General features: G+C 36.5%; 1 protein-coding gene across 6 annotated transcripts in view; it reads left to right on the top strand.

Moving 5' to 3' along the window:
* Positions 1-24,496, top strand: part of mthl14 (methuselah-like 14) — a 260,291-nt gene extending 235,795 nt beyond the window's left edge. For 5 of the 6 annotated variants that reach the window (XM_075304321.1, XM_075304317.1, XM_075304320.1 and 2 more), the window contains one exon: positions 24,208-24,496. In XM_075304321.1, coding sequence (XP_075160436.1) covers positions 24,208-24,478 — 271 coding nt within the window. In that variant the 3' untranslated portion in view covers positions 24,479-24,496. The remainder of the gene's footprint in view (positions 1-24,207) is intronic. The other variant, XM_075304319.1, reaches the window with a different exon arrangement.
* The last annotated feature ends 621 nt before the right edge of the window (positions 24,497-25,117 follow it).

Below are 25,117 nucleotides of genomic sequence, written 5' to 3'. Positions count from 1 at the left end.
CAATTGGGCAGAAACAAAATTTTGAGCATTCAGGTCGAAAACATATGTTGTTAGCATCTATATTACCTGTTTATTTTCATAATTCATTATTATTGTAAATATATAAATAAATAAATAAAATTTTGAGCACAATATTGTTTGGGAGAATTTTTTTAAGCATATAATATTTTTGGGTGCAAAGTGCTTCCAAACATATTATATGTTCACATAATAACATATTGTTTTTTGGAAGACAACATTATTGAATTTGGATGCAAAAATACAAAATGTTTGGAAATTGACTTCCCAAACATATATTGTTTAGACCAATATGCTTTCAAACATATTATATATTGGAAGAGATCAAACATATAAATGTTTGGGCAATAGCCAAAAATGTATATGCTTGAAGCAAAATATGTTTGGGAGTATATGTTACAGAAGCGATTTTTTGTGAGCGTGTATATACTTAGACAGTCAACCTGCAATAAAATCCTTGGACTCTGTGTTCCTTAACTCGAAAACGGCCATCGACTGCTGCAAATCTCTCAATGAGATGGCTGAGCAGCACAATATTCACCTAATATGGGTGCCTGGCCATAGGAACATACCGGGGAATTGCGAAACAGATGAGTTAGCAAGGCTAGGAACTACCTTACATATTCCAGGGGAACTAGAATCTGTTGGTATGTCTTTGGCTACCTGCAAGCTCTTACTGCGTGAGAAGGCTGTCATAATGACAAATATTTGATGGGAGAATTGCAAGGGTTGTAACGACACCAAGCAAATATGGCCCCATTTAAACTTGAACCGCACACTAGATATGCTAGTGTTCTCAAGACGTCAGATGTCACTTCTGATATCTGCTATAACGGGTCGCTACCTGATTTTGAAAAAACTATTGCAAAGACTATTGTATGAGCTGTCATGATGTGGAGAAAAAGGAATCAATTAAACACGTCTTGTATGAGTGTCCTGCATTTTGTGTAAGGCGTAAGCAAATTTTAGGGGCATATAGCTTTAAATTACTGGCGGACCTGGAAAACGTTAACTTAAGCAGTCCGCTAATGTTTTTGGAACAATCTGGTTGGTTGAACAGAAGAAAATAATCGAGAAGGTTCAGCGGTTAAAACTAGAAGTGTCCATATGTAATAGGTACTTTTAGTTAATGTGGTATCACAATGGACTGAATAGTCTAAGTGAGCCAGAAACTTAAACCTAACCTAACCTAGTTATACGATTTGGACGATTTGGAACATTGTAGCAAATTTTCGATGTTAAGTAGTGTGAATCAGTATCTCCATTAATAAGTTTAGTGAGAAACATAATACCGTGCATAAATCTTCTACGTTCAAGAGATGGAAGATCAATTAACATAAGACGACTAGAATATGGAGGTAAATCGTATAAATTATTCCAGCCAATCCCCCTCAAAGCAAAAATAAGAAACTACTTCTGTACAGATTCAATACGATCAATAGAACAACGATAACTCGGTGACCAGACAACACATGCATACTCCAATATCGGTGTAACCAGAGACGTAAAGATCCTCTTCGTAAGATAAGGATCAGCAAATTCCTTAGACCATCTCTTAATGAAACCCAAAACACCAGTTGCCTTATTAACACATCCCTCAATATGAGGGCCAAAGTCAAGAATGGAATCAAACAAAACACATAAATCATTAATCATATTCTCAAGCCTATAATCCCCAACATAGTACTCAGTCTGTTCACAAACTCTACGAAAAAAAGTCATCTTCTTACACCTCACAAGATTGAGCAACACACACATCAATCAGCTATCTTGTCAATGTCCTCCTGAAGAAGTAAAGAATCACGAGCATTATCAAATGATAGAAACAGCTTAACATCATCTGCGTACATCAATATCCTCGATGATAAATAACCGAAGATCGTTCAAATATACCTTCGGGAACACCATATGTCACATGTATAAGCACGTATAAAGGGTGATTTGTTAAGAGCTTGATAACTTTTTAAAAAAAAAAAACGCATAAAATTTGCAAAATCTCATCGGTTCTTTATTTGAAACGTTAGATTGGTCCATGACATTTACTTTTTGAAGATAATTTCATTTAAATGTTGACCGCGGCTGCGTCTTAGGTGGTCCATTCGGAAAGTCCAATTTTGGGCAACTTTTTCGAGCATTTCGGCCGGAATAGCCCGAATTTCTTCGGAAATGTTGTCTTCCAAAGCTGGAATAGTTGCTGGCTTATTTCTGTAGACTTTAGACTTGACGTAGCCCCACAAAAAATAGTCTAAAGGCGTCAAATCGCATGATCTTGGTGGCCAACTTACCGGTCCATTTCTTGAGATGAATTGTTCTCCGAAGTTTTCCCTCAAAATGGCCATAGAATCGCGAGCTGTGTGGCATGTAGCGCCATCTTGTTGAAACCACATGTCAACCAAGTTCAGTTCTTCCATTTTTGGCAACAAAAAGTTTGTTAGCATCGAACGATAGCGATCGCCATTCACCGTAACGTTGCGTCCAACAGCATCTTTGAAAAAATACGGTCCAATGATTCCACCAGCGTATAAACCACACCAAACAGTGCATTTTTCGGGATGCATGGGCAGTTCTTGAACGGCTTCTGGTTGCTCTTCACTCCAAATGCGGCAATTTTGCTTATTTACGTAGCCATTCAACCAGAAATGAGCCTCATCGCTGAACAAAATTTGTCGATAAAAAAGCGGATTTTCTGCCAACTTTTCTAGGGCCCATTCACTGAAAATTCGACGTTGTGGCAGATCGTAAGTCTATTCATGATGAAATGTCAAAGCATACTGAGCATCTTTCTCTTTGACACCATGTCTGAAATCCCACGTGATCTGTCAAATACTAATGCATGACAATCCTAACCTCAAAAGAATCACCCTTTAGATAATCTACATTTAAATCCAGCTCTCTAAGTTCTACCATGCAAGTAAGAATCGATCCAGCGGAGAAGAATAGGTGGAAATCCCAAAACATTTAATTTGTACAATAGCAGCCTATAATTCACCATGTCGAACGCCTTGCTGAAATCCGTATGGATTACATATAGTTGACGTCTTTGAGAGAATGATTCGAACAAATGACAAACAAATTCAAGCAAATTAGTAACAGTAGACTTACGTCTCATAAAACCATGTTGGCATCATGATATAATATTGGAAATGGAGCACGAACTTCTCCTAGTTACTAAAAGCTCAAACAGTTTAGGTATAACACTTTCTTGAACAAGGGAATGACATAACTACACTGGTAGAAAATGGCGGTACGTGGCCATTACCGTGTGGTATTAACAAATTGATTCGCGTTACCTTTTAATTTTGATACCACATTGTATCAAATCATTTACATCAGGTATTATTATGGTATTAACAATCACATCAATGTTCTTTAATTAGATGCGCATGTGACATACCAAACCCATCCATATACCACAACAGACGACTTGTGGAATGCAGTACCTGAGGTGTGACATGGAACTGAATTGGTAGAAAAACTTTGCATGGAGAAATGATAGGGTGTATGTATGTATGTTATATATTAAATGAATGAAAGAAACAAAGATTTTTACTTGTGTTTTATTAAACTAAATATTTATTGCCATAATTAATACTGTGTTTGTATTAAAACCCAATACCGTTTTGGTACTATTTGTTTATACATCAATACCTTTACGGTATAAATATTAATACCACTTAGGCTTTGTGTTTAATACCATATTGGTACCGTTTGGTATTGATATTGTACCATACGGCGTTGGCTAACTATCAATAACGTATCGTATCGATTTGAGCCCGTATGGTAATAATTTTTCTATGGATGTAATCGACATTCTCTACTCCTCTTAAATATATTAAATTAATATTATAAACCAGGGATCCGGAGCGGTCCATTTTTTTCGCTCCGCTCCCGCTCCGGAGAAAAAAAAAACCGCTCCGAGAAAAAATAAATCGCTCCGCTCCGCTCCTCTTCGAAAAAATTATAGTACAAACATTGTATTATTTGTTCAATTGAGTTTTATTTTATGGGGGCACAGCGTGACCCCATTTGTCGAAATCGGGCGATACATATATATGGGAGCTATATCTAAATTTGATCCGATTTCTTCCAAATTCAATAGCGTTCGTCCTTGTGCCCAAAAAACTCCCTGTACCAAATTTCATCAAAATCGGTTAATAATTGCGACCGGAATCCTCTGAACAACAAATACATGGACAGACGGACGGACACAGACGGACGGACACCAATATTTCTGGTAGGCACATTTTTTGGCAGATCAAACTTCGGACAAACCTATTATACCCTAAGCACTATGTGGTTTAGGGTATAATGACTTTAAAACAATGTTTTGAAACATTTTATTAATTTTGAAGATTTTTCAGAAATATTAAATCCATTTTGACTTCATTAAAACGAAATTTTCATTCATGTTAGGATACACATTTTTATGCCGAATCACTTAGCTATAAGGACAAAAAGACTTCATTGAAAAGTTTAGAAACTTTTAGACAAGGAAAAAACTTTATTTCAGAGAAATACGTCTTCTATTCTAAGCAAAATTCGTATTCGTATTTTAAGCATGTGAAATATTTGGCCTTCCGACAATATTCTTTGCGGTGCACCATCTACTATTTAATGTGTGATAGAAACCAAATTTATGAAAATGGACCAAATTCTGACCATCGGACCATCGGACCAAATTTAAAAATTAGAAATCTTTTGGACCAATTTTGGTCCGATCGTACCAAAACGGCAACGCTGATTGGAATTGAAAGTCTATATACAGAGTAGAAGTAACTACTCTCCGAAAGTTTTTTTTTGTTTGTTTTGCAACAGACGCAGAGAAAAGGTTTTGTTATATTTGTAATGTGTGTGTGTATGTTTATGTTTGCAACAACCTCCATCGAAATCAGCCTGTGGTATACCTATGAATATTCTTACTCAGATCTAGTGTTACCTAATTTCGCTTTTTCCCCTTTATTGTAAAAATACATTTTCGAACAGCGTTTTTAAGAAATGTTCGTTCTCAAAAAAAGTAGATAACATGCAATAATACAAATCAAGTCATTAGTTTTCAATGTGAGAAAAAATTAAAATAAATGCACTGAAAAAAATATTGAGGTCAAAGATTTCATGTCTTTAAAATACGAATGCAAATTTTGCTTAGCATAGAAGACGCATTTCTCTAGTATAAAGTTTTTTCCTTGACCAAAGGTCGATAAACTTTTCAATGAAGTCGTATTGTCCTTATAATCAAGTGATTTGATTTAAAAATGGATATCATAATATGAAAGAAAAAATGTTTGGGCTAAGGTCAACTTGACTTTAATAATTTAGAAAAAATCTTTAAATTTAATGAAATTGTCTTTAAATTTGTTGCCTTTTTGCATCTTAACTACAAAGCAAAAAATCGTTCAAATATAGGACATGTTTTTCAACACTTTATTTTAAAGACGTTTTTTACTTGAAACACAGCATAATTTCTACAAGAAGTCGAGTCTTAATTTGGAAAATAAAGTCGTCGTTAACTTGTTTTTAAAGGACTTTGATAGCATATGAAGAAAAAAAGCTGAAAAAGCGAAAAATTAAAATTTGCTTCCTAGAAGCAAGTACACAAAACCCGATTTTAAAAGAGAATTGTCTTAAAAGTATCCTTACTTGTATTCTCCGCTTCTTTGGCTCGGAATCAATACCAAATTTTTTAAAGTAAAGACAAAATCTTTGGAACCGGGTATGTATTTTTCAACCATAATTGAAACTATCCATAATTTTAATTAAATTTTCGAGAACTAATATCAGAAATAAGAGAATGCTAGGATATAGTACAATAGTAAAGCAAATATGAATGTCCTTACACTGAAAAAAAGCATGCCCGGTTCCAAAGATTTTGTCTTAACTTTAACAGTTTGGGTATTAATTCCGAGCCAAAGAAGCGGAGAATACAAGAAAGGATACTTTAAAGACGCAATTCTCTTTTAAATTTGGGGGTTATGTACTTGCTTCTAGGAAGCAAATGTTAATTTTTCTTTTTTTTAGATTTTTTTCGACAGTTGTTATCAAAATCCTTTAAAAATGTGTTAACGACAATTTTATTTTCCATATTAAGACTCTACTTCCAGTAGAAATTATGCTATGTTTCAAGTAAAAAGCGTCTTTAAAATAAAGTGTTTTGATAAACATGTCTTATTTTTTAACGATTTTTTGCTTTGTAGGCAAGATTCAAAAAGGAAACCAATTTAAAGACAATTTTATTAATTTTAAAGAATTTTTCTTAATTATTAAAGTCACGTTGACCTTACCTCAACAATTTTATCTTTCATGTTATGATATACATTTTTAAGTAAAATCACTTAATTATAAGGACATTAAAACTTCATTCAAAAGTTTATTGACTTTTGGACAAGGAAAAAACTTTATTTTAGAGAAATGCGTCTTGCATGTTAAGCAAAATTTGCATTCTTATTCTAAGGCCATGAAATCTTTGACTTCACGACAATATTTTTTCAGTGTAGAAAACTAAAAAATTAAATATAAATAAGATCGTTTAATTGCATTTATATGACGTTCATTACAAAAATCTTTATAGTAATACGGGATGAAATTGATCGAAAGTACTGTTGTTACTTTTACAACACATACTAGAGATAGATTTTGACATTTGCCGTTTTTGAAAACAATTACTGAAAAAACACGTTCTTTTTTCCCCAATGTACGTACGTACAAAAATACATATCGTACATTTTAAACGTTTACTCACACTACGCTAAGTACTAGCTATATTTTAAATCACCTACACAGTGTAATTTCAAAGTTGCACATATCATTCAAGTAATATTTTATTCGGAGCGGAGCGGTTTTTCATTTGGAAACCGCTCCGCTCCCGCTCCGCTCCGGATTTTAGAAATGCCGCTCCCGCTCCGCTCCGGCAAAAAAAGGGCTTGCTCCGCTCCGCTCCGGATCCCTGGTATAAACTATATATTTATAATAACATTAAATACATTTATCGCTCACTTATACAGGCAAATGATATACAGAAACGATAAACAGAAAAACGACGAGCAATTTACAGTGCGACTTTCACATTCAGTGCAATAAAGAAACCAGACGAGAGCAGTGATGTTTCGCTGACTCTAATAAGAATATGTGTTGTGTTTAGTTATTGTTAGTTATTTTGTTATAGCGGCAACATTACGTTGATGTTAATAACTTGAGTGCTAAATGACGACATTGAATTTATGTGAATATTGTATTGCTCAGCCATCTCATTGTGAAATTTGCGGCAGTTGATGGCCATTTTCGAGTTAAGTAACAGTCCAAGGATTTTATTGCAGGTTGACTGTCTGAGTATACATTAATTCTCAGTGAATTTGCCACCTCTTTTATTGCTAATATTTCAGCCTGAAAAACGCTACAGTGATTAGGCAATCTTTTTGCTATTCGAAGTTCCAAGTCATTAGAATATACTCCGAAACCCACTTGTCCATTCAATTTGGAGCCATCGGTGTAGGTTAGGTTAGGTTAAAGCAGGGATCCGGAGCGGTCCATTTTTTTCGCTCCGCTCCGCTCCCGCTCCGGAGAAAAAAAAACCGCTCCGCTCCTCGCTCCGCTCCGAGAAAAAAAAATCGCTCCGCTCCGCTCCTCTTCGAGAAAATTATAGTACAAACATTGTATTATTTGTTCAATTGAGTTTTATTTTATTTAGAAAAATCGGGCGGTACATATATGGGAGCTATAGCTAAATCTGAACCGATTTCGAGTTAGTGCTATAGAAGATTACATTTCGCCAACTTTGAGTAAGATCGGTTGATAAATAAGGGTTTTATGACCTAATTTGACAAAATCGGGCGATACATATATATGGGACCTATATCTAAATCTGAACCGATTTCGATGAAATTTTCAGACTTAAAGGGTGATACAGAAGATTATTTTGTGCTAAATTTGACGACGATCGGTTAGTAAAAAAAGTGCAACGTGACCCCATTTGTCGAAATCGGGCAATACATATATATAGGAGCTATATCTAAATTTGATCCGATTTCTTCCAAATTCAATAACGTTCGTCCTTGTGCCCAAAAAAAACTCCCTGTACCAAATTTCATCAAAATCGGTTAATAATTGCGACCGAAATCCTGTGAACAACAAATACATGGACAGACGGACGGATGGACGGACGGACGCCAAGCGCTAGATCGACTCAGGAGGTGATTCTGAGTCGATCGGTATATATTTTATGGGGTCTAAAATCAATATTTCTTGTAGGCACATTTTTTGGCAGATCAAACTTATACCCTAACCACTATGTGGTTTAGGGTATAATGACTTTAAAACAATGTGTTGAAATATTTTATTAATTTTGAAGATTTTTTCAGAAATATTAAATCCATTTTGACTTCATTAAAACGAAATTAGCATTCATGTTAGGATACACATTTTTATGTCGAATCACTTAGCTATAAGGACAAACAGACTTCATTGAAAAGTTTAGAGACTTTTAGACAAGGAAAAACTTTTTTTCAGAGAAATACGTCTTCTATTCTAAGCAAAATTCGTATTCGTATTTTAGGCATGTGAAATATTTGGCCTCCCGACAATATTCTTTGCGGTGCACCATCTACTATTTAATATGTGATAGAAACCAAATTTATGAAAATGGACCAAATTCTGTTTGGTCTGACCATCGGACCAAATTTAAAAATTAGAAATCTTTTGGACCAATTTTGGTCCGATCGGCAACGCTGATTGGAATTGAAAGTCTATACACAGAGTACACGGATGAAAACGACTGTTTTTCATATGTTTGGCTATAAACATTATATGTTTGGAATACAAATTTTTAAACACAATATTTTTGAGTGCAAGCATATAATGTTCATAAACTAGCATAACATGTTTGGGACATATATTTTAATATGTTAGAACATATTATGTTTGGGACATAAAATGTTTGTAAATATAATATGCTTGGATGCAAACATATATTAATTTAGAAATAGCCTATAAACATATATGTGTTTAGTAGCTTGGAGCGCTATTTAACAGGGAGCGATATTGAATTAAGTTGGTGGTTGTTGCTTGTTATTACAAAATTAACATTTTATTTTTCCTTGGGCAATTGATCAGCTACTTCTTTGATCCTTACAAACTGTGTGGTCCGCTGTTCGAATCCCCGTCCGGCAAAAGGTAAAATTAAAATAAAAAAATCATACAATTGGATAATTTCTTCTACAATGTTTGTATTACAGAAAAAGGTGCTAAGAACTAAAAAATCTCGTGGAAGTGAGAAAGATGTGGGGGAATATACAATTGGGCAGAAACAAAATTTTGAGCATTCAGGTCGAAAACCTATGTTGTTAGCACCTATATTACTTGTTTATTTTCATAATTCATTATGATTGTAAATATATAAATAAATAAATAAAATTTTGAGCACAATATTGTTTGGGAGAATTTTTTTTAAGCATATAATATTTTTGGGTGCAAAATGCTTCCAAACATATTATATGTTCACATAATAACATATTGTTTTTTGGAAGACAACATTATTGAATTTGGATGCAAAAATACAAAATGTTTGGAACTTAGACTACCCAAACATATATTGTTTAGACCAATATGCTTTCGAACATATTATATATTGGAAGATATCAAACATATAAATGTTTGGGCAATACCCAAAAATGTATATGCTTGAAGCAAAATATGTTTGGGAGTATATGTTACAGAAGCGATTTTTTGTGAGCGTGTAGAAGTAACTACTCTCCGAAAGTTTTTTTTGTTTTGCAACAGACGTAGAGAAGAGGTTTTGTTATATTTGTAATGTGTGTGTATGTTTATGTTTGCAACAACCTCCATCGACATCAGTCCGTGGTATACCTACGAATATTCTTACTCAGATCTAGTGTTACCTAATTTCGCTGTTTTCCCCTTTATTGTATAATAAATATGCGCACATTTTTCAATCAAAATTGAAACTATCCATAATTTTAATTAAATTTTCGAGAACTAATATCAGAAATAAGAGAATGCTAGGATATAGTAAAGGGTGATTTGTTAAGAGCTTGATAACTTTTTTTTTTTTTTTAAACGCATAAAATTTGCAAAATCTCATCGGTTCTTTATTTGAAACGTTAGATTGGTCCATGACATTTACTTTTTGAAGATAATTTCATTTAAATGTTGACCGCGGCTGCGTCTTAGGTGGTCCATTCGGAAAGTCCAATTTTGGGCAACTTTTTCGAGCATTTCGGCCGGAATAGCCCGAATTTCTTCGGAAATGTTGTCTTCCAAAGCTGGAATAGTTGCTGGCTTATTTCTGTAGACTTTAGACTTGACGTAGCCCCACAAAAAATAGTCTAAAGGCGTCAAATCGCATGATCTTGGTGGCCAACTTACCGGTCCATTTCTTGAGATGAATTGTTCTCCGAAGTTTTCCCTCAAATTGGCCATAGAATCGCGAGCTGTGTGGCATGTAGCGCCATCTTGTTGAAACCACATGTCAACCAAGTTCAGTTCTTCCATTTTTGGCAACAAAAAGTTTGTTAGCATCGAACGATAGCGATCGCCATTCACCGTAACGTTGCGTCCAACAGCATCTTTGAAAAAATACGGTCCAATGATTCCACCAGCGTACAAACCACACCAAACAGTGCATTTTTCGGGATGCATGGGCAGTTCTTGAACGGCTTCTGGTTGCTCTTCACTCCAAATGCGGCAATTTTGCTTATTTACGTAGCCATTCAACCAGAAATGAGCCTCATCGCTGAACAAAATTTGTCGATAAACACATTTCGAACCGAACACTGATTTTGGTAATAAAATTCAATGATTGAAATTCAATGATTGAATGAAACAAATGTGAATGAAAAAAAGCATGCCCGGTTCCAAAGATTTTGTCTTTACTTTAACAGTTTGGGTATTAATTCCGAACCAAAGAAGCGGAGAATACAAGTAAGGATACTTTAAAGACGTAATTCTCTTTTAAATTTGTGGGTTATATACTTGCTTCTAGGAAGCAAATGTTAATTTTTCATTTTTTTAGATTTTTTTCGTCAGTTGTTATCAAAATCCTTTAAAAACGAGTTAACGAGTTATTTTTTTCCATATTAAGACTCGACTTCCAGTAGAAATTATGCTATGTTTCAAGTAAAAAGCGTCTTTAAAATAAAGTGTTGAAAAACATGTCTTATTTTTTAACGATTTTTTGCTTTGTAGGCAAGATGCAAAAAGGAATTTTTCTTAATTATTAAAGTCACGTTGACCTTACCTCAAAAATTTTATCTTTCATGTTATGATACACATTTTTAAGTAAAATCACTTAATTATAAGGACATTACAACTTCATTCAAAAGTTTATTGCCTTTTGGACAAGAAAAAAACTTTATTTTAGAGAAATGCGTCTTCCATGTTAAGCAAAATTTGAATTCTTATTCTAAGGACATGGAATCTTTGACTTCACGACAATATTTTTTTCAGTGTAGAAAACTAAAAAATTAAATATAAATAAGATCGTTTAATTGCATTTATTTGACGTTCATTACAAACATCTTTGTAGTAATACGGGATGAAATTGATCGAAAGTACTGTTTTTACTTTTACAACACATACTAGATATATATTTTGACATTTGCCGTTCTTGAAAACAATTACTAAAAAACACGTTGTGTTTTCCCCAATGTACGTACGTACAAAAATACATATCGTACATTTTAAACGTTTACTCACACTACGCTAAGTACTAGCTAAATTTGAAATTACCTACACAGTGTAATTTCAAAGTTACACATTTCATTCAAGTAATATTTTATTCGGAGCGGAGCGGTTTTTCATTTGGAAACCGCTCCGCTCCCGCTCCGCTCCGGATTTTAGAAATGCCGCTCCCGCTCCGGCAAAAAAAGGGCTTGCTCCGCTCCGCTCCGGATCCCTGGGTTAAAGTGGCAGCCCGATTAAGATTCAGGCTCACTTAGACTATTCAGTCCATTGTGATACCACATTAACTAAAAGTACCTATTACATATGGGCACTTCTAGTTTTAACCGTTGAACCTTCTCGATTATTTTCTTCTGTTCAACCAACCAGATTGTTCCAAAAACATTAGCAGACTGCTTAAGTTAACGTTTTCCAGGTCCGCCAGGAGTGATATCTGGCGTCTCGAGAACACTAGCATATCTAGTGTGCGGTTTAAGTTTAAATGGGGCCATATTTGCTTGGTGTCGTTACAACCCTTACAATTCTCCCATCGAACATTTGCCATCATGACAGCCTTCTCACGCAGTAAGAGCTTGCAGGTAGCCAGAGGCATACCAACAGATTCTAGTTCCCCTGGAATATGTAAGGTAGTTCCTAGCCTTGCTAGCTCATCTGCTTCGCAGTTCCCCGGTATGTTCCTATGGCCAGGCACCCATATTAGGTGAATATTTTGCTGCTCAGCCATATCATTGAGAGATTTGCGGCAGTCGATGGCCGTTTTCGAGTTGAGGAACACAGAGTCCAAGGATTTTATTGCAGGTTGACTGTCTGAGTATATATTAATGCCAACATTGCCTGGAGCATTACTTTTCAGCCAATTCACCACTTCTCTTATTGCTAATATTTCAGCCTGAAAACACTACAATGATCAGGTAATCTTTTCGATATTCGAAGTTCCAGATCTGTAGAATATACTCCGAAACCCACTTGGCCATCCAATTTGGAGCCATCAGTGTAGAAATCTATATATATTTTATTCCCCGGGGTCCGTGTACACCACGCCTCACTGTTGGGAATTAGAGTCTCAAACTTTTTGTCGAAAAGTGGACTCGCCAAAGTGTAATCCACTACGTTAGGCACATCTGGCATTATTTTGAGGACCGAACTGTGACCGTAACTTTTTTCCGACCACAGCGATAGCTCGCGCAACCGCACAGCCGTTGTTGCAGCTGACTGTTTGGCCAAAATGTCTAAAGGCAATAGATGCAGTATGACATTAAGGGAGTTTGTTCCTGTCTTGCTGAATGCACCTGAGATACACAAGCACGCCATACGCTGAATTTTGTCTAAACTTGTCGGCTGGTGAAGTGCCGGCCACCAGACTACAACACCATATAGCATTATAGGTCTAACCACTGCCACCGTGGTGCAATGGTTAGCATGCCCGCCTTGTATACACAAGGTCGTGGGTTCGATTCCTGCTTCGACCGAACACCAAAAAGTTTTTCAGCGGTGGATTATCCCACCTCAGTAATGCTGGTGACATTTCTGAGGGTTTCAAAGCTTCTCTAAGTGGTTTCACTACAATGTGGAACGCCGTTCGGACTCGGGTATAAAAAGGAGGTCCCTTGTCATTGAGCTTAACATGGAATCGGGCAGCACTCAGTGATAAGAGAGAAGTTCACCAATGTGGTATCACAATGGACTGAATAGTCTAAGTGAGCCTGATACATCGGGCTGCCACCTAACCTAACCTAACCTAACCACTGCTGTGTATAGCCAATACACAATTTTTCGTTTTAGTCCCCACTTTTTCCCTATTGCCTTTTTGCACGAGTATAAAGCTACCGTTGCTTTCCTCGCCCTTTCTTCAATATTAAGCTTAAAGTTCAGCTTCCTGTCCAAAATAACGCCAAGGTATTTTGCACACTCCCTAAAGGGAATTTCAATACCCCCTAAGGAAATGGGCCTAACCGTGGGAGTTTTGCGATCCTTGCAGTACATGACTAGTTCTGTCTTTGCAGGATTTACCCCAAGACCATTATCTTTCGCCCATTTCTCAGTCATCCGGAGGGCTCTCTGTATAATATCTCTAACTGTTGATGGGAATTTTCCCCTGACTGCTAGCGCCACATCATCTGCGTATGCCGCCACTTGTATCCTTTCTTTTTCTAGGGAAACCAGAAGGTCGTTTATAGCAACATTCCAAAGAAGAGGTGATAGAACTCCTCCTTGAGGAGTGCCTCTGTTCACATACCTTTGTATGTTTGCTTGTCCTAGTGTGGCTGAAATGCGTCTCTTCCTTAGAAGTTCGTCTAACAGCCTAAGTATACCTGGATCAACATTCAGAGTTGTCAGTCCATTTAATATCGAGCTCGGATGGACGTTATTGAACGCCCCTTCGATGTCTTAAAATGCCACGATTGTGTATTCTTTGACAGATAGTGAGCTTTCAATAAAGCTGACTAGTTCATGTAATGCGGTCTCAGTAGACCTGCCCTTCGAGTATGCATGTTGTCGTTTCGAGAGCAAACTTGAATCGACGCTAGTACTAAGATAAATATCTATCATCCTCTCCAGAGTCTTAAGTAGGAATGATGATAAGCTGATTGGTCGGAAATCCTTCGCATTCGAGTGAGAGGCTTTTCCCGCTTTAGGTATGAAAACGACTTTTGATTCTCTCCACTTTCGTGGAATATATGCTAAGGTGATACATCCTATATATATCGCCGACAACCAGGGGATAATTCCGTCAGCCACCGCTTGTAACTCCGCCGGAGTAATTCCATCAGGTCCGGGGGATTTGAATGATCCAAAGCTATTTAACACCCATTTTATTCTAGATTCTGATACAATTTCCTCGATAGGAAACGACCGCTGAGCCACTGTGGCACCGCCAGTGCATGGTTCAACCGTCTGATTTCCGGGAAAATGTGTGTCCAATAGTACCTCCAGCGTCTCCTCACTTGACGTTGTCCAATTGCCCTCCGATGTTTTAATGAAACCTGGAGCGGAGCTCGTGGATGCTAGCACCTTCCGTAGTCTGGAAGCCTCGGACGTATTCTCAATGCTGCTGCAGTAATCATTCCAAGAGTTATGCTGAGCCTTTCTCAGTTCTTGTATCCTCTCAGATTCTTCTTGTAAGCGTCCCAATCCACAGGAGCTCTGGTGGACTTTGCTTTGTTAAAGAGCTTCCTGCACGATTTCTTCATATTACCTAACTCCGTAGACCACCATGGTGGTCGATTTTCCCCCTTGGCTTCCCTTTTTGATTGATTGATTGATTGATTGATTTATTGAATTATATGCCAATACAACAAGATAATTATCTTAAATATTACAATACTGGAATTACAATGTTATCATAATCTCTATGTTATTGATATGTTGATTAAAATTAATTTTAAATGAAAAACAAACAAACTTGATAAACATTTAATATTTAAATAAAATAACATTTGAACTAATACAAATGCAAAGATGCAACACCTTTATAATATTTTATAATAAGAAAAAAGAATAATATTTATCTTTCTTGTGTTAGATGTAAAAAGAGTTTATTCTTAAAACATTGCGCGTTGCTAATAGTTTGAATAAGATTTGGGAGATGATTCCAGAGACGGATTGATCGTAAAAAAAAAAGTTTTGTGATGATATTCGACGGTATGATATTTTTATGATGTTCTTTCCTCTAGATGACCTAGCAAATTGTAGTCTATTGTATAGGTATGAGGGATTCCTTGTATAAATTATTTTGTGTAAAAATAGCAGAGATTTGTATTCTAAGTACTTTTCCCAAGGCATTTTTAGCACTTGAAGTGAAAACGATGAAATATGATCAAACTTTCTAAGTCCAAATATATATCGTATGGCATTGTTGAAGGTGGTTTGGAGTTTCCTTTTAGAGTTTGCGTCACAGCCTGCAAAGATCTCAGCACCATAAAGCAGCGTAGGTAAAATGTAGGTCTTTACTAGAAGTATTCTTATGTTCAGAGGTGTATAGGATTGAGACATCCAAATGTTTCTTAGCATTGAGTAGGTTTTGCCACACGCAGCGATGATATGATCCGACCAGGTTAAGTTTTCGTTAAAAATTACGCCTAAGTTTTTGGCTTTACTAGCAATTTCAATTGCGGAGTCACCCAGTCGCAGACAGCAGTTGAGGTTTACGGTAGAATTCTTATTTCGAATAATTATTGCTTTCGACTTGCTTGGATTTAGTAGTAAACCATTTTTTGTGGCACAGTTATTGATCCTGGCAAGATCCAAATTGATATTCTGTACGCAAACATCAAAACAAGCCGAATTACTAGTTATGTATAATTGAACGTCGTCAGCGTACATTTGAATACTGGCATATTTTACTTCATCGGGTAGATCATTTGCATATATAGAATAGAGCAGTGGACCAAGAATGGAGCCTTGAGGGACGCCCCTTCTGAGCGGTAGTAAGCATGAGTTTTGCAGTCCATTAGTGGTGTATTGAGATCGATGTGATAAATAAGATGATATTAGTCTCGTTGCTGTTGAAGAAAAATTAAAGTTATTTGACAATTTATTAGTAAGTATAGAATGGTTCACACAGTCGAACGCTTTTGAGTGGTCAAGTAAAACCAATACAGCGACTTCGTTATTGTCGAGTCCTTCACGAAGCGTTTCAACCACGTCGGTTAGGGCAGTGAGATAGCTGTGGTTTGGTCTGAAACCTGACTGACGCCCAGTTAAAAGATTATGTTCTGTCAGATAGCTTTGTATTTGAGCATGCATGAGTTTTTTCAAAAACTTTGGATAAGTATGGTAATATTGCTATAGGCCGAATCTCTTTGTCATTTATGGGTATGGGAATTACTTTAGCAATTTTCCATGCTGCAGGAAAAGTACTAGTCATTATCGACGTATTGAAAATGTGGGTTATGTATTTTGTTATATATGGAATAAGTAAATTAACGAATTTAGGGTTAATTTCATCAAAGCCAATGGAATTGGATTTTGTGGACTTAATGCTGTTGTAAACTTCTAATTCATTGACCATATGAGAGGAAAATTCCGAGTTCCTCTCCATTTCAGGAAATGAGTTGTCATTGTGTCTTATATGTACCACTGGAATGTTTATAAATTTGGCAATAAGTTCGTCGACATTGATGTTATGGGCATGCAGCTTTCAGTGAAAAGTTGAAGGCCTTAGTAATCCTCTCCACAGTTGTTCGATAACTTGCACAGTGCTCATATTTGTCTCCGGCATTTCCGGTGTCATCATATTGAACGATTCCCTATACCTATTCCAGTCAGCTTTCCTAACATTTGGCGGAAACATGGTCTTGGTGGTATGAACATCAAATTTGAAACTGATGTAGCGATCATCTGAGAAGCTGTGTTCACTTAAAACCTGCCACTCAGATATCATTCAGTTCTTGCGAGGCCAAGGTGATGTCCAAAACCTCTTGCCTGTTTTTAGTGACAAAGGTTGGGGCATCTCCCTTGTTGCAAACTACCAGATTAGTACGCAAAATAAACTCTATTAGCGACTCTCCCCTTGCATTAGTATCACTACTTCCCCATATACTATGATGCGCATTCGCATCGCATCCCATAATGAGTTTCGTCTTTGTTTTCAGCGACTCCTCAACTAAGGTCTTAACGGCACATGGAGGCATCTCCCTGTCATGTCCCATATAGACCGAAGATACCCAATATTTGCATTTGGCTATTTCTAAATTGGCAACGACAGTGTCTGCATTGCACATTGAAGGAAGCAGAAACAAGTTAAGCTCGTTTTTAGCAATTATACAGGCTCGAATTACATCATTACCAGTATACTGCAATAGTTTGAACCCCGGAGTACTTAATTCACATATTTTGTTTCTATAAACATATGGTTCTTGAATAAGAATTATGTCTATGTCCCCTTTCATCAGGAGAACATTTAAGGCAGCACATGCAGCCTTACAATGATGAAGATTTATCTGCAGGATCCGTAGGACCATCGAGATTTTCAACAACCGTCACATCAGCCGCTACAATCGAGTCATCAAGAATGTCCTCTTCAGAGATCTCGGTAACTCTCGCAATAACCATAGGTTCAACTTTGGTGAGTTCTGAGGCAGTAGAAGCCTCCTCTCGCATACGGTATCTATCCATGTCTTCAACTTTGGTATCTCCCTCGACTTCGCAAGAGGATCCGCTTACTTCTGATTCAGACAGAGGCTTGTCCATTTCTGAATCCTTTAGCTGATCGTTTTTATATACCTTCATTTGGATATAATGATAACATACACGGCCCTGGGACTTTGCAAGATGTGGCAAAGACTGAGTGTTCAATATAAACACTGCATGCCGTCTTGGTCCATCCACTTCATCCAAACGGCCAACCTTCCAATCAGCTGTTGGAAGATCTGGATTGCATCGTTTCAGCCTATTTAAAATAGATTCAGGGTCAGAAGGGTTTGCAGGTATCCACGCATGTGCTCTAGGTCTAGCCGGTATGTCTTTCTTCTCGACTAACTCTAGAGCAGCTCCTTCCCAAACTTCACCAATTAGTATCAGAACAGCTTTAAAACATTCTATAGACCTCTGGTCCTCAAATGCGACTCGTTGGTATCGTCCTTGAGACCAACCAGCCTCTTGGTATCGAGGATCTGTGCCGGGAAACCTTTCCAGCACCTGTGAGTAGACGACAGACAGAGCATTCTCAATTTCCCCCCATTTTTGCTTTGGAACCATACCGTCCAATGCTCTTTTATTAATGATAGCCATCACAAGGCTGTGTTTAGCAACTGAAGCAAACGATCTTTGATCCCTTTTGGAGGATGGCAGCTCATCCGGTGATCGTTCCCTTTTTCCAGCCTCAAGAATTCCTTGAGCCCATTTTAAGGAATCGCTTTGGTTAGCCGACAACGTGCTGGGGTCGACTGATCCTAATTTCTTTAGGATAAACAAAGCATTTCTGCGTTCCTTGAATCTCTTTCGTGAGGGATTACCTCCTTTTGATGCCGTTACCTTGGAAAAGGTTCGACTTGTCAAATTGTCGCCACCTGTCGACCCGTCTACAGGCCGACTAATTGGGCCTAACTCTTGTTTGTGTGCTCCACAGGGGTTTGTGTGCTCCACGCCGCACTGTTGGGAATTAGGGGTTCAAACTTTTTGTCGAAAAGCGGTTTCGCCAGAGAGTAATTCACTACGTTTGGCACATCTGTCATTACTTTGAGGACCGAACTGTGACCGTCCGACTACAGCGATAGCTCACGCAACCGTACAGTCGTTGTTGCTGATGACTATTTGCCTAATACGTCTAAAGGCAATAGATGCATCATGATATTAAATGAATCTGTTCCTGTCTTATTGTCTGCGCCTGAGATACACCTCATTCGCTTAACTTTATCTAAACTTGTCGGCTTCAGAAGTGCCGGCCACCAGACCACAACACCATATAGCATTATAAGTCCAACCACTGCCGTGTATAACCAATGCAAAATTTTCGGTTTTAGTCCCCATTTTCTTCCTATTGCCTCTTTGCAGGAGTACGTGGCTTTTCTCGCCCTTTCTTCAATATCAACCTTAAAGTTCAGCTTCCTGTCCACAATAACCCCAATATATTTTGCACTCTCACCAAAGGGGATTAAAATACCCCTTAAGGAAATTGACTTAACCGTCGGAATTTTTCGTTCTTTGCATTTGAGTTAGTCTGAAGTTGCAGGATTTACTCCTACACCATTAACTTTCGCTCATTTCTCAGTCATTCGGACGGATCTCTGTACAATATCTCTGATTGTGGATGGAAATTTTCCCTGACTGGTAGAGACACATCATCTGTCACCACTTTTATCCTTTCTTGTTTCCAAATAAGATGTGATGGAACTCCTCCTTGCGGAATGCCTCTGTTCACATACCTTTCTATGTTTGCTTGTCACACTAGGCTGAAATAAGTCTCATCGTTAAAAGTTCGTCCAACAACCTAAGTATCAACATTCAGAGTTGTAAATCGATTTAATATCGAGCTCGGATGGACGTTGTTGAATGCCCCTTCGATGTGTGTTCATTGGCAGATAATGAGCTTTCAATAAGGTCTCAGTTGACCTGCCTTTTGAATAAGCATGTTGTCGTTTCGAGAGCAATCTTCAATCGATGCTAGTTCTAAGATAAATATGTATCATCCTCTCCAGTTTTAAGAAGGAATGGAGATAAGCTGATTGGTCGGAAATCCTTCGCCGTCGAATGGGAGGCTTTCCCACTTTAGGTATGAAAACGACTTTTGTTTCCTTCCACTTTCCTAGAATAAATGATGACACATCCCTTATATATCACCGATAACCAAGGAATAATTCTGTCAGTCACTGGTTGTAACTCCGGCAGAGTAATTCCATCAGGTCCGGGGGATTTAAATGGTCCAAAACCATTTATTCTACACACAAAAAATTATCACCAACATTTTTTCAATTAAACACTTAATTGAATTTGGAAACGGATTCAATTAATATGTTAATTGATTCAATTAATTATTTAATCAAATCCGAATAAAACCCAATTAAAAAATGATTGATATTTGTTACGTTTCCAATATAAATATTAATTGATTCAATCAATTTGTTAATCAATTCGGAAATAATTTTCAATTACAAAGGAATTGTTACTAAAATTAAATTACCGAGCTCCTTAATACACCTTTTTATGCTAAAAGACTACAACTGCGAAAGAAGATTATAAATCTGCAACCTGGAACTAAGAATTGAACTTGATATTCTATGCAGGTAATGTTTAACAAAATTAACTTTTAATTTAACAAAATTAAATTCGAATTATTCTGTTTACTTTCAGAAAAACTAATTTAGCTTACAGGCTGCTGATTTATTGGAAATCTAGGCGCATCTACATATTAGAAGGAACATGCTAACATGGTTATTATTATAAGGAAGATAATGATATATATAATTTATGTAATTGTATTTGTAAGTTATGTTAGAACAAACCACAAATGACAAGAACCAAATTTATTTGTCTATTGCATAATTCAAAAAATAATAAAATATTAAATATGTTTTATAAGAAACACATATTTTCTTTTATTTCAAATAAAATTAAATACGATTTTGGGGTCGCAATATATATTTTTTTTGATTGAAATTTATAGCCAATTTCAATTAATTACTTAATTGAATGAATCAAATAGTTGATTGATTTTTGTCGCGAAATTTATTAAAATTTTAATTGATTCAATTAAAACTGTGATTGAATTTTAAGTTAAAAATCAATCACGTTTTTAATTGATTCAATCACACAATTAATTGATTCCGTGACAAAAGTCAATTAAATTTTTAATTGAAAATCGTGTTGGTTTTCAATCAAAATGGGTGATTGATACTATCATTTTCGTGATTGAAGACATTTCAATTAAAAAAATGATTGAATCCGCGATTTTCGTGATTGAAATCAAAATTTTTTTTGTGTGTAGATTCCGATACAACATCCTCGATAGGAAAGAAGCACTGAGACTCTGCGGCACCGCCACAACATGGTTCAACCATCTGATTTTCAGGACTTTGTCCAATTACCCTCTGATGTTTTAATGAAACCTGTAGCGTAGTTAGTGGATGCTGGTACCTTCCGTAGTCTGGAAGCCTCGGACGTATTCTCAATACTGCTACAGTAATCAAGAGTTGTGATGAGCCCTTCTAAGTTCTCGCTTATACCCACTCAGATTCATCTTGTAAGCGTCCCGCCCAATCCTCCGGAGCTCTGATGAACTTTGCTTTGTTAAAGAGCTTCCTGCAGGTTTTCCTCATATTACTTAGCTCCGTAGACCACCATGGCAGTCGTTTTCCCCCTTGGCTTTCCTCTAGGATATGCAGCTTTTAGTGAGATGTCGAAGGTCTTTGAAATCCACTCCGCATTTTGTTCGATATCCTGCACAATGCAGGACATATGAAGTACGAACTGCAAATTTGAATCTGATTTGACGATGATCTGAACATGCCACTCGGATATCTTGTCATTCAGTTCCGGAGAGGCCAAATTGACGTCCACGACCTCTTGCCTGTTTTTGGCGACGAGGGTTGGTGCATCTCCCTTATTGCAAACTTAGTACCCAAGATAAACCATATGACATAACACGCCTCTTGTATTAATATCACTACTTCCCAAATATTATGATGTGCATTCGCATCACATCCCATAATGAGTTGTGTCGTTGTTTTGCGTCTTCAACCTAACGTCACATTGAGGCGTCTCCCTGCCATGTCCCATGTAGACTGAAGTTACCCAATATTTGCATTTGCCTATTTCTAAACTGGCAATGACAGTGTCTGCATTGCACATTGATGCAAGGAGGACCATGTTAAGTTCATTTTTAACAATTATGCAGGTTCGATTTACATCTTTGCCACTATACTGCAATAGTTTGAACCCCGGAGTACTTAATTCACATATTTTGTTCTTATATACATATGGTTCTTGAATAAGAACTATATCTATGTCTGATTTCACCAGGAGAACTTTTAAAGCAGCAAAAGCAGCCTAACAACCATCAAAATTTTAAACCACCGTCACGTTAGCCGCTTCGATGGAGTCATCAAGAATATCTTTCTCACAGAACTCGGTGACTATCGCAATAAACCTCGGTTCAACTTTGGTCAATTTTGAGGCAGTTTACGGTGTCATTCCATATCTGCATTTTTGTTATCTTCCTCGACTTCGCAAGAAGATCTGCTCATTTCTGATTCAGACAGAGGTTTGTCTATTTGGTTGAATTGGAATCCTTTGGTTGATCGCTTTTGTATACCTTAATTTGGATATAAATAGGACTAGCCGGTATGGTTTTCTTCTCAAATAACTCTAGAGCAGCTCCTTCCCAAACTTCACCAATTAGTATCAAAGCAGCTTTAAAACAATCAATAGAACTCTGGTCCTCAAACACGATTAGTTTAAATGGGCAGGGTCACTTCTTCAGCACCTGTGAGCAGCCGCCAGACAAAACATTCTCAATTTCCCTCCACTTGTGCTTTTGGACCCTACCGTTCACTGCTCCTCTGTTAACAATAGCCACCACGAGACTGTTTTTTGCTACTGAAGCAGACTATCTTTGATCCCTTTTGGAAGAGGGCAGTTCACCCGGCATTCGTTCCTTTTTCCAGCTTCAAGAATTCCTTGCGCCCATTTTAAGGAATTGCTTTGCTTATAGCCGACAACATGCTTGAGTCGACTGATCCTAATTTCTTTAGGATAAACAAGGTATTTCAGCGTTCCTTGAATCTCTTTTTGGCGGATTACTTCCTTTTGAAGCTAAAAGAAGTGTGCGAATATACCGATAGAGCAAAATGAGTATGAGCACGTGCACGTGTATGATAGCAAGTTCACTCATGACATTATACAGAAAAGCATATATAAATGACTGTGAAAAATAATATATTTTTCAATTGTTTGCTTTCTTAAATGTGTTTGTTGTACAAGATCCGGCTGAACCGATTTACTTGAAATTTGCATAGAATGTGGAGAGTGATTATGTGGTGCAAATAGGGTACCTCATTTTCTGATATCTGATCGAGGATGGGGACGGCCCATTTTTAAACAATAGAGTAAAATTTCAGCTAGTCGGATTTACTTAAAGTTTACATGGAATAAACCAAATTATTAACAAACACACTCACATGTTTGGTCAAGACACCAATAAATATCTTACAGATCATAAATAGAAGTTCATATACAAATATTTTCGTTCAGATTCTAAAATATTTGTTGAGGGTTAAACGTTACGTTCAACAACAAATATTTTGTAATGTTTGATGCTCAACAAATTAATGGCAAATTATGTTGTTGAGAACACAAATTATTTTTTGCCATCTAATGGTAAGGATTGCCAACAACTTATTTGTAATAATGGTTATTAAAATTACAAATTAATTTGTTGCAGGAAAATTAACAAATTTTGGCGTTGGGTTTCCAACAAAAGTTATTGGTTCTCAAAGTTATTTTTATCTATGTACCTTAGGAAAGGTTCGACTTACCATAGTATCGCAACCTGTCGACCCGTCTACAGGTCAACTAATTGGGCCTAATACTTGGTCATTGACCAAATTTATAACTTCAGTTGAAACCCGTTCACTGGACCCTGAATTTAGCAGCCCAGTGGATGGCTCTGAATTTCGCTGCATGGTGGCTTAATGTACCACCACACTTGAAATTCATAGTAAGTACTTATTACGATGAGTTTAATTAATCCGATATAAAAAAACACGTCCGACGGTTGAATGAGCATTAATGATTGGTTTTTCAAACGTCGGTTCAAACTGCGAATTTCACTGGAAATAATCAAATCTAAAACTACTAAACCAGAATAAAATTCTTTAAAATAAACCTTTAATTAAACTTCAAAATATTAAAAGTAAAATATGATATATGAAAAAGAAGACGATCTTTGAATCAAAATCAATACAGAAATCTTCTGATCCAATAAACTGTTTGTTTTGTACCCATAATGAGTACATTTTTTCACTAGACGTAGAATACACATTTTTCTAACCTAAAATAATTAAGTATTTCTCTTTTCAGCGCCAAATGCATTAGTTTATTGGGACTAATCTTGATTTCAACCTGGCTATTAGAAATTGTAACTTTCTATTCCCCTGGACCACAAATATATCTGGTTTTAATGGATATGTTAAATGGACTGCAAGGAGTATTTGTTCTGCTTATATTTCTAATTGTACGTCGAAGAAGAAGGACAATTTTCCGATGGTGGAATGATCGCGGATCCCTTGTAATAGAAAAAGTAGAATTAGAATTATTTCACTCATTGACTTCATAAAGTAATTATATAAACATATTTTTCCGTTAATGTCTTAATTATTAAAATTTTACAACATGTATGTAAGTATAACACTTGAATAATTATACTTCAATAAAAATTTTATCATTTCATTGTGATAGTATAGTAGGAAACTTATATCTTATCACTCCTGTTTAGCTCAACAAGAAACCACTTTTTAACGCTAGGCAGCTTATCTACGTCTAAAGGTGGAATTACATACCATGTGGTCATGCGTGCGTACGTTATATGCAATTGTCAAAAAAAGTTAAAATGTGGGAAATACTATTGTTTGAGTTACACGACAACGTAACTGGCGCATACGGCCGCATGAAGTTGACGAACTTTTAACTTTTCAATGCGTTCGAGTGCGTTGACAACACTTGTCATATGGTTTTGATTTGTTTACAAAACGTAACCTACCCCAAACAAACGCCAAACCATCTAAAATATGGACGAAAATCTTATTGAGGAAGTTAAAAAACATAAAGTTATATACTTTAAAAAGTGTTTAGAGTATAAAAACAAAATAAAACGTGCAGAGGCGTGGGATGCAATTAGCAAATCTATTGGTGTTCCTGGTAAGTATAATTATAATTGTGTACATAATGTAAAACTCTTGACAATGGAGTTTACGTA

Source organism: Haematobia irritans, chromosome 4 (genome assembly GCF_050003625.1).
Source record: "Haematobia irritans isolate KBUSLIRL chromosome 4, ASM5000362v1, whole genome shotgun sequence".
In the NCBI taxonomy this organism is placed as follows: Eukaryota; Metazoa; Arthropoda; class Insecta; order Diptera; family Muscidae; genus Haematobia; species Haematobia irritans.
Note: the sequence above shows the minus strand (reverse complement) of the source record. Positions and strands in the feature narration are given on the sequence as shown.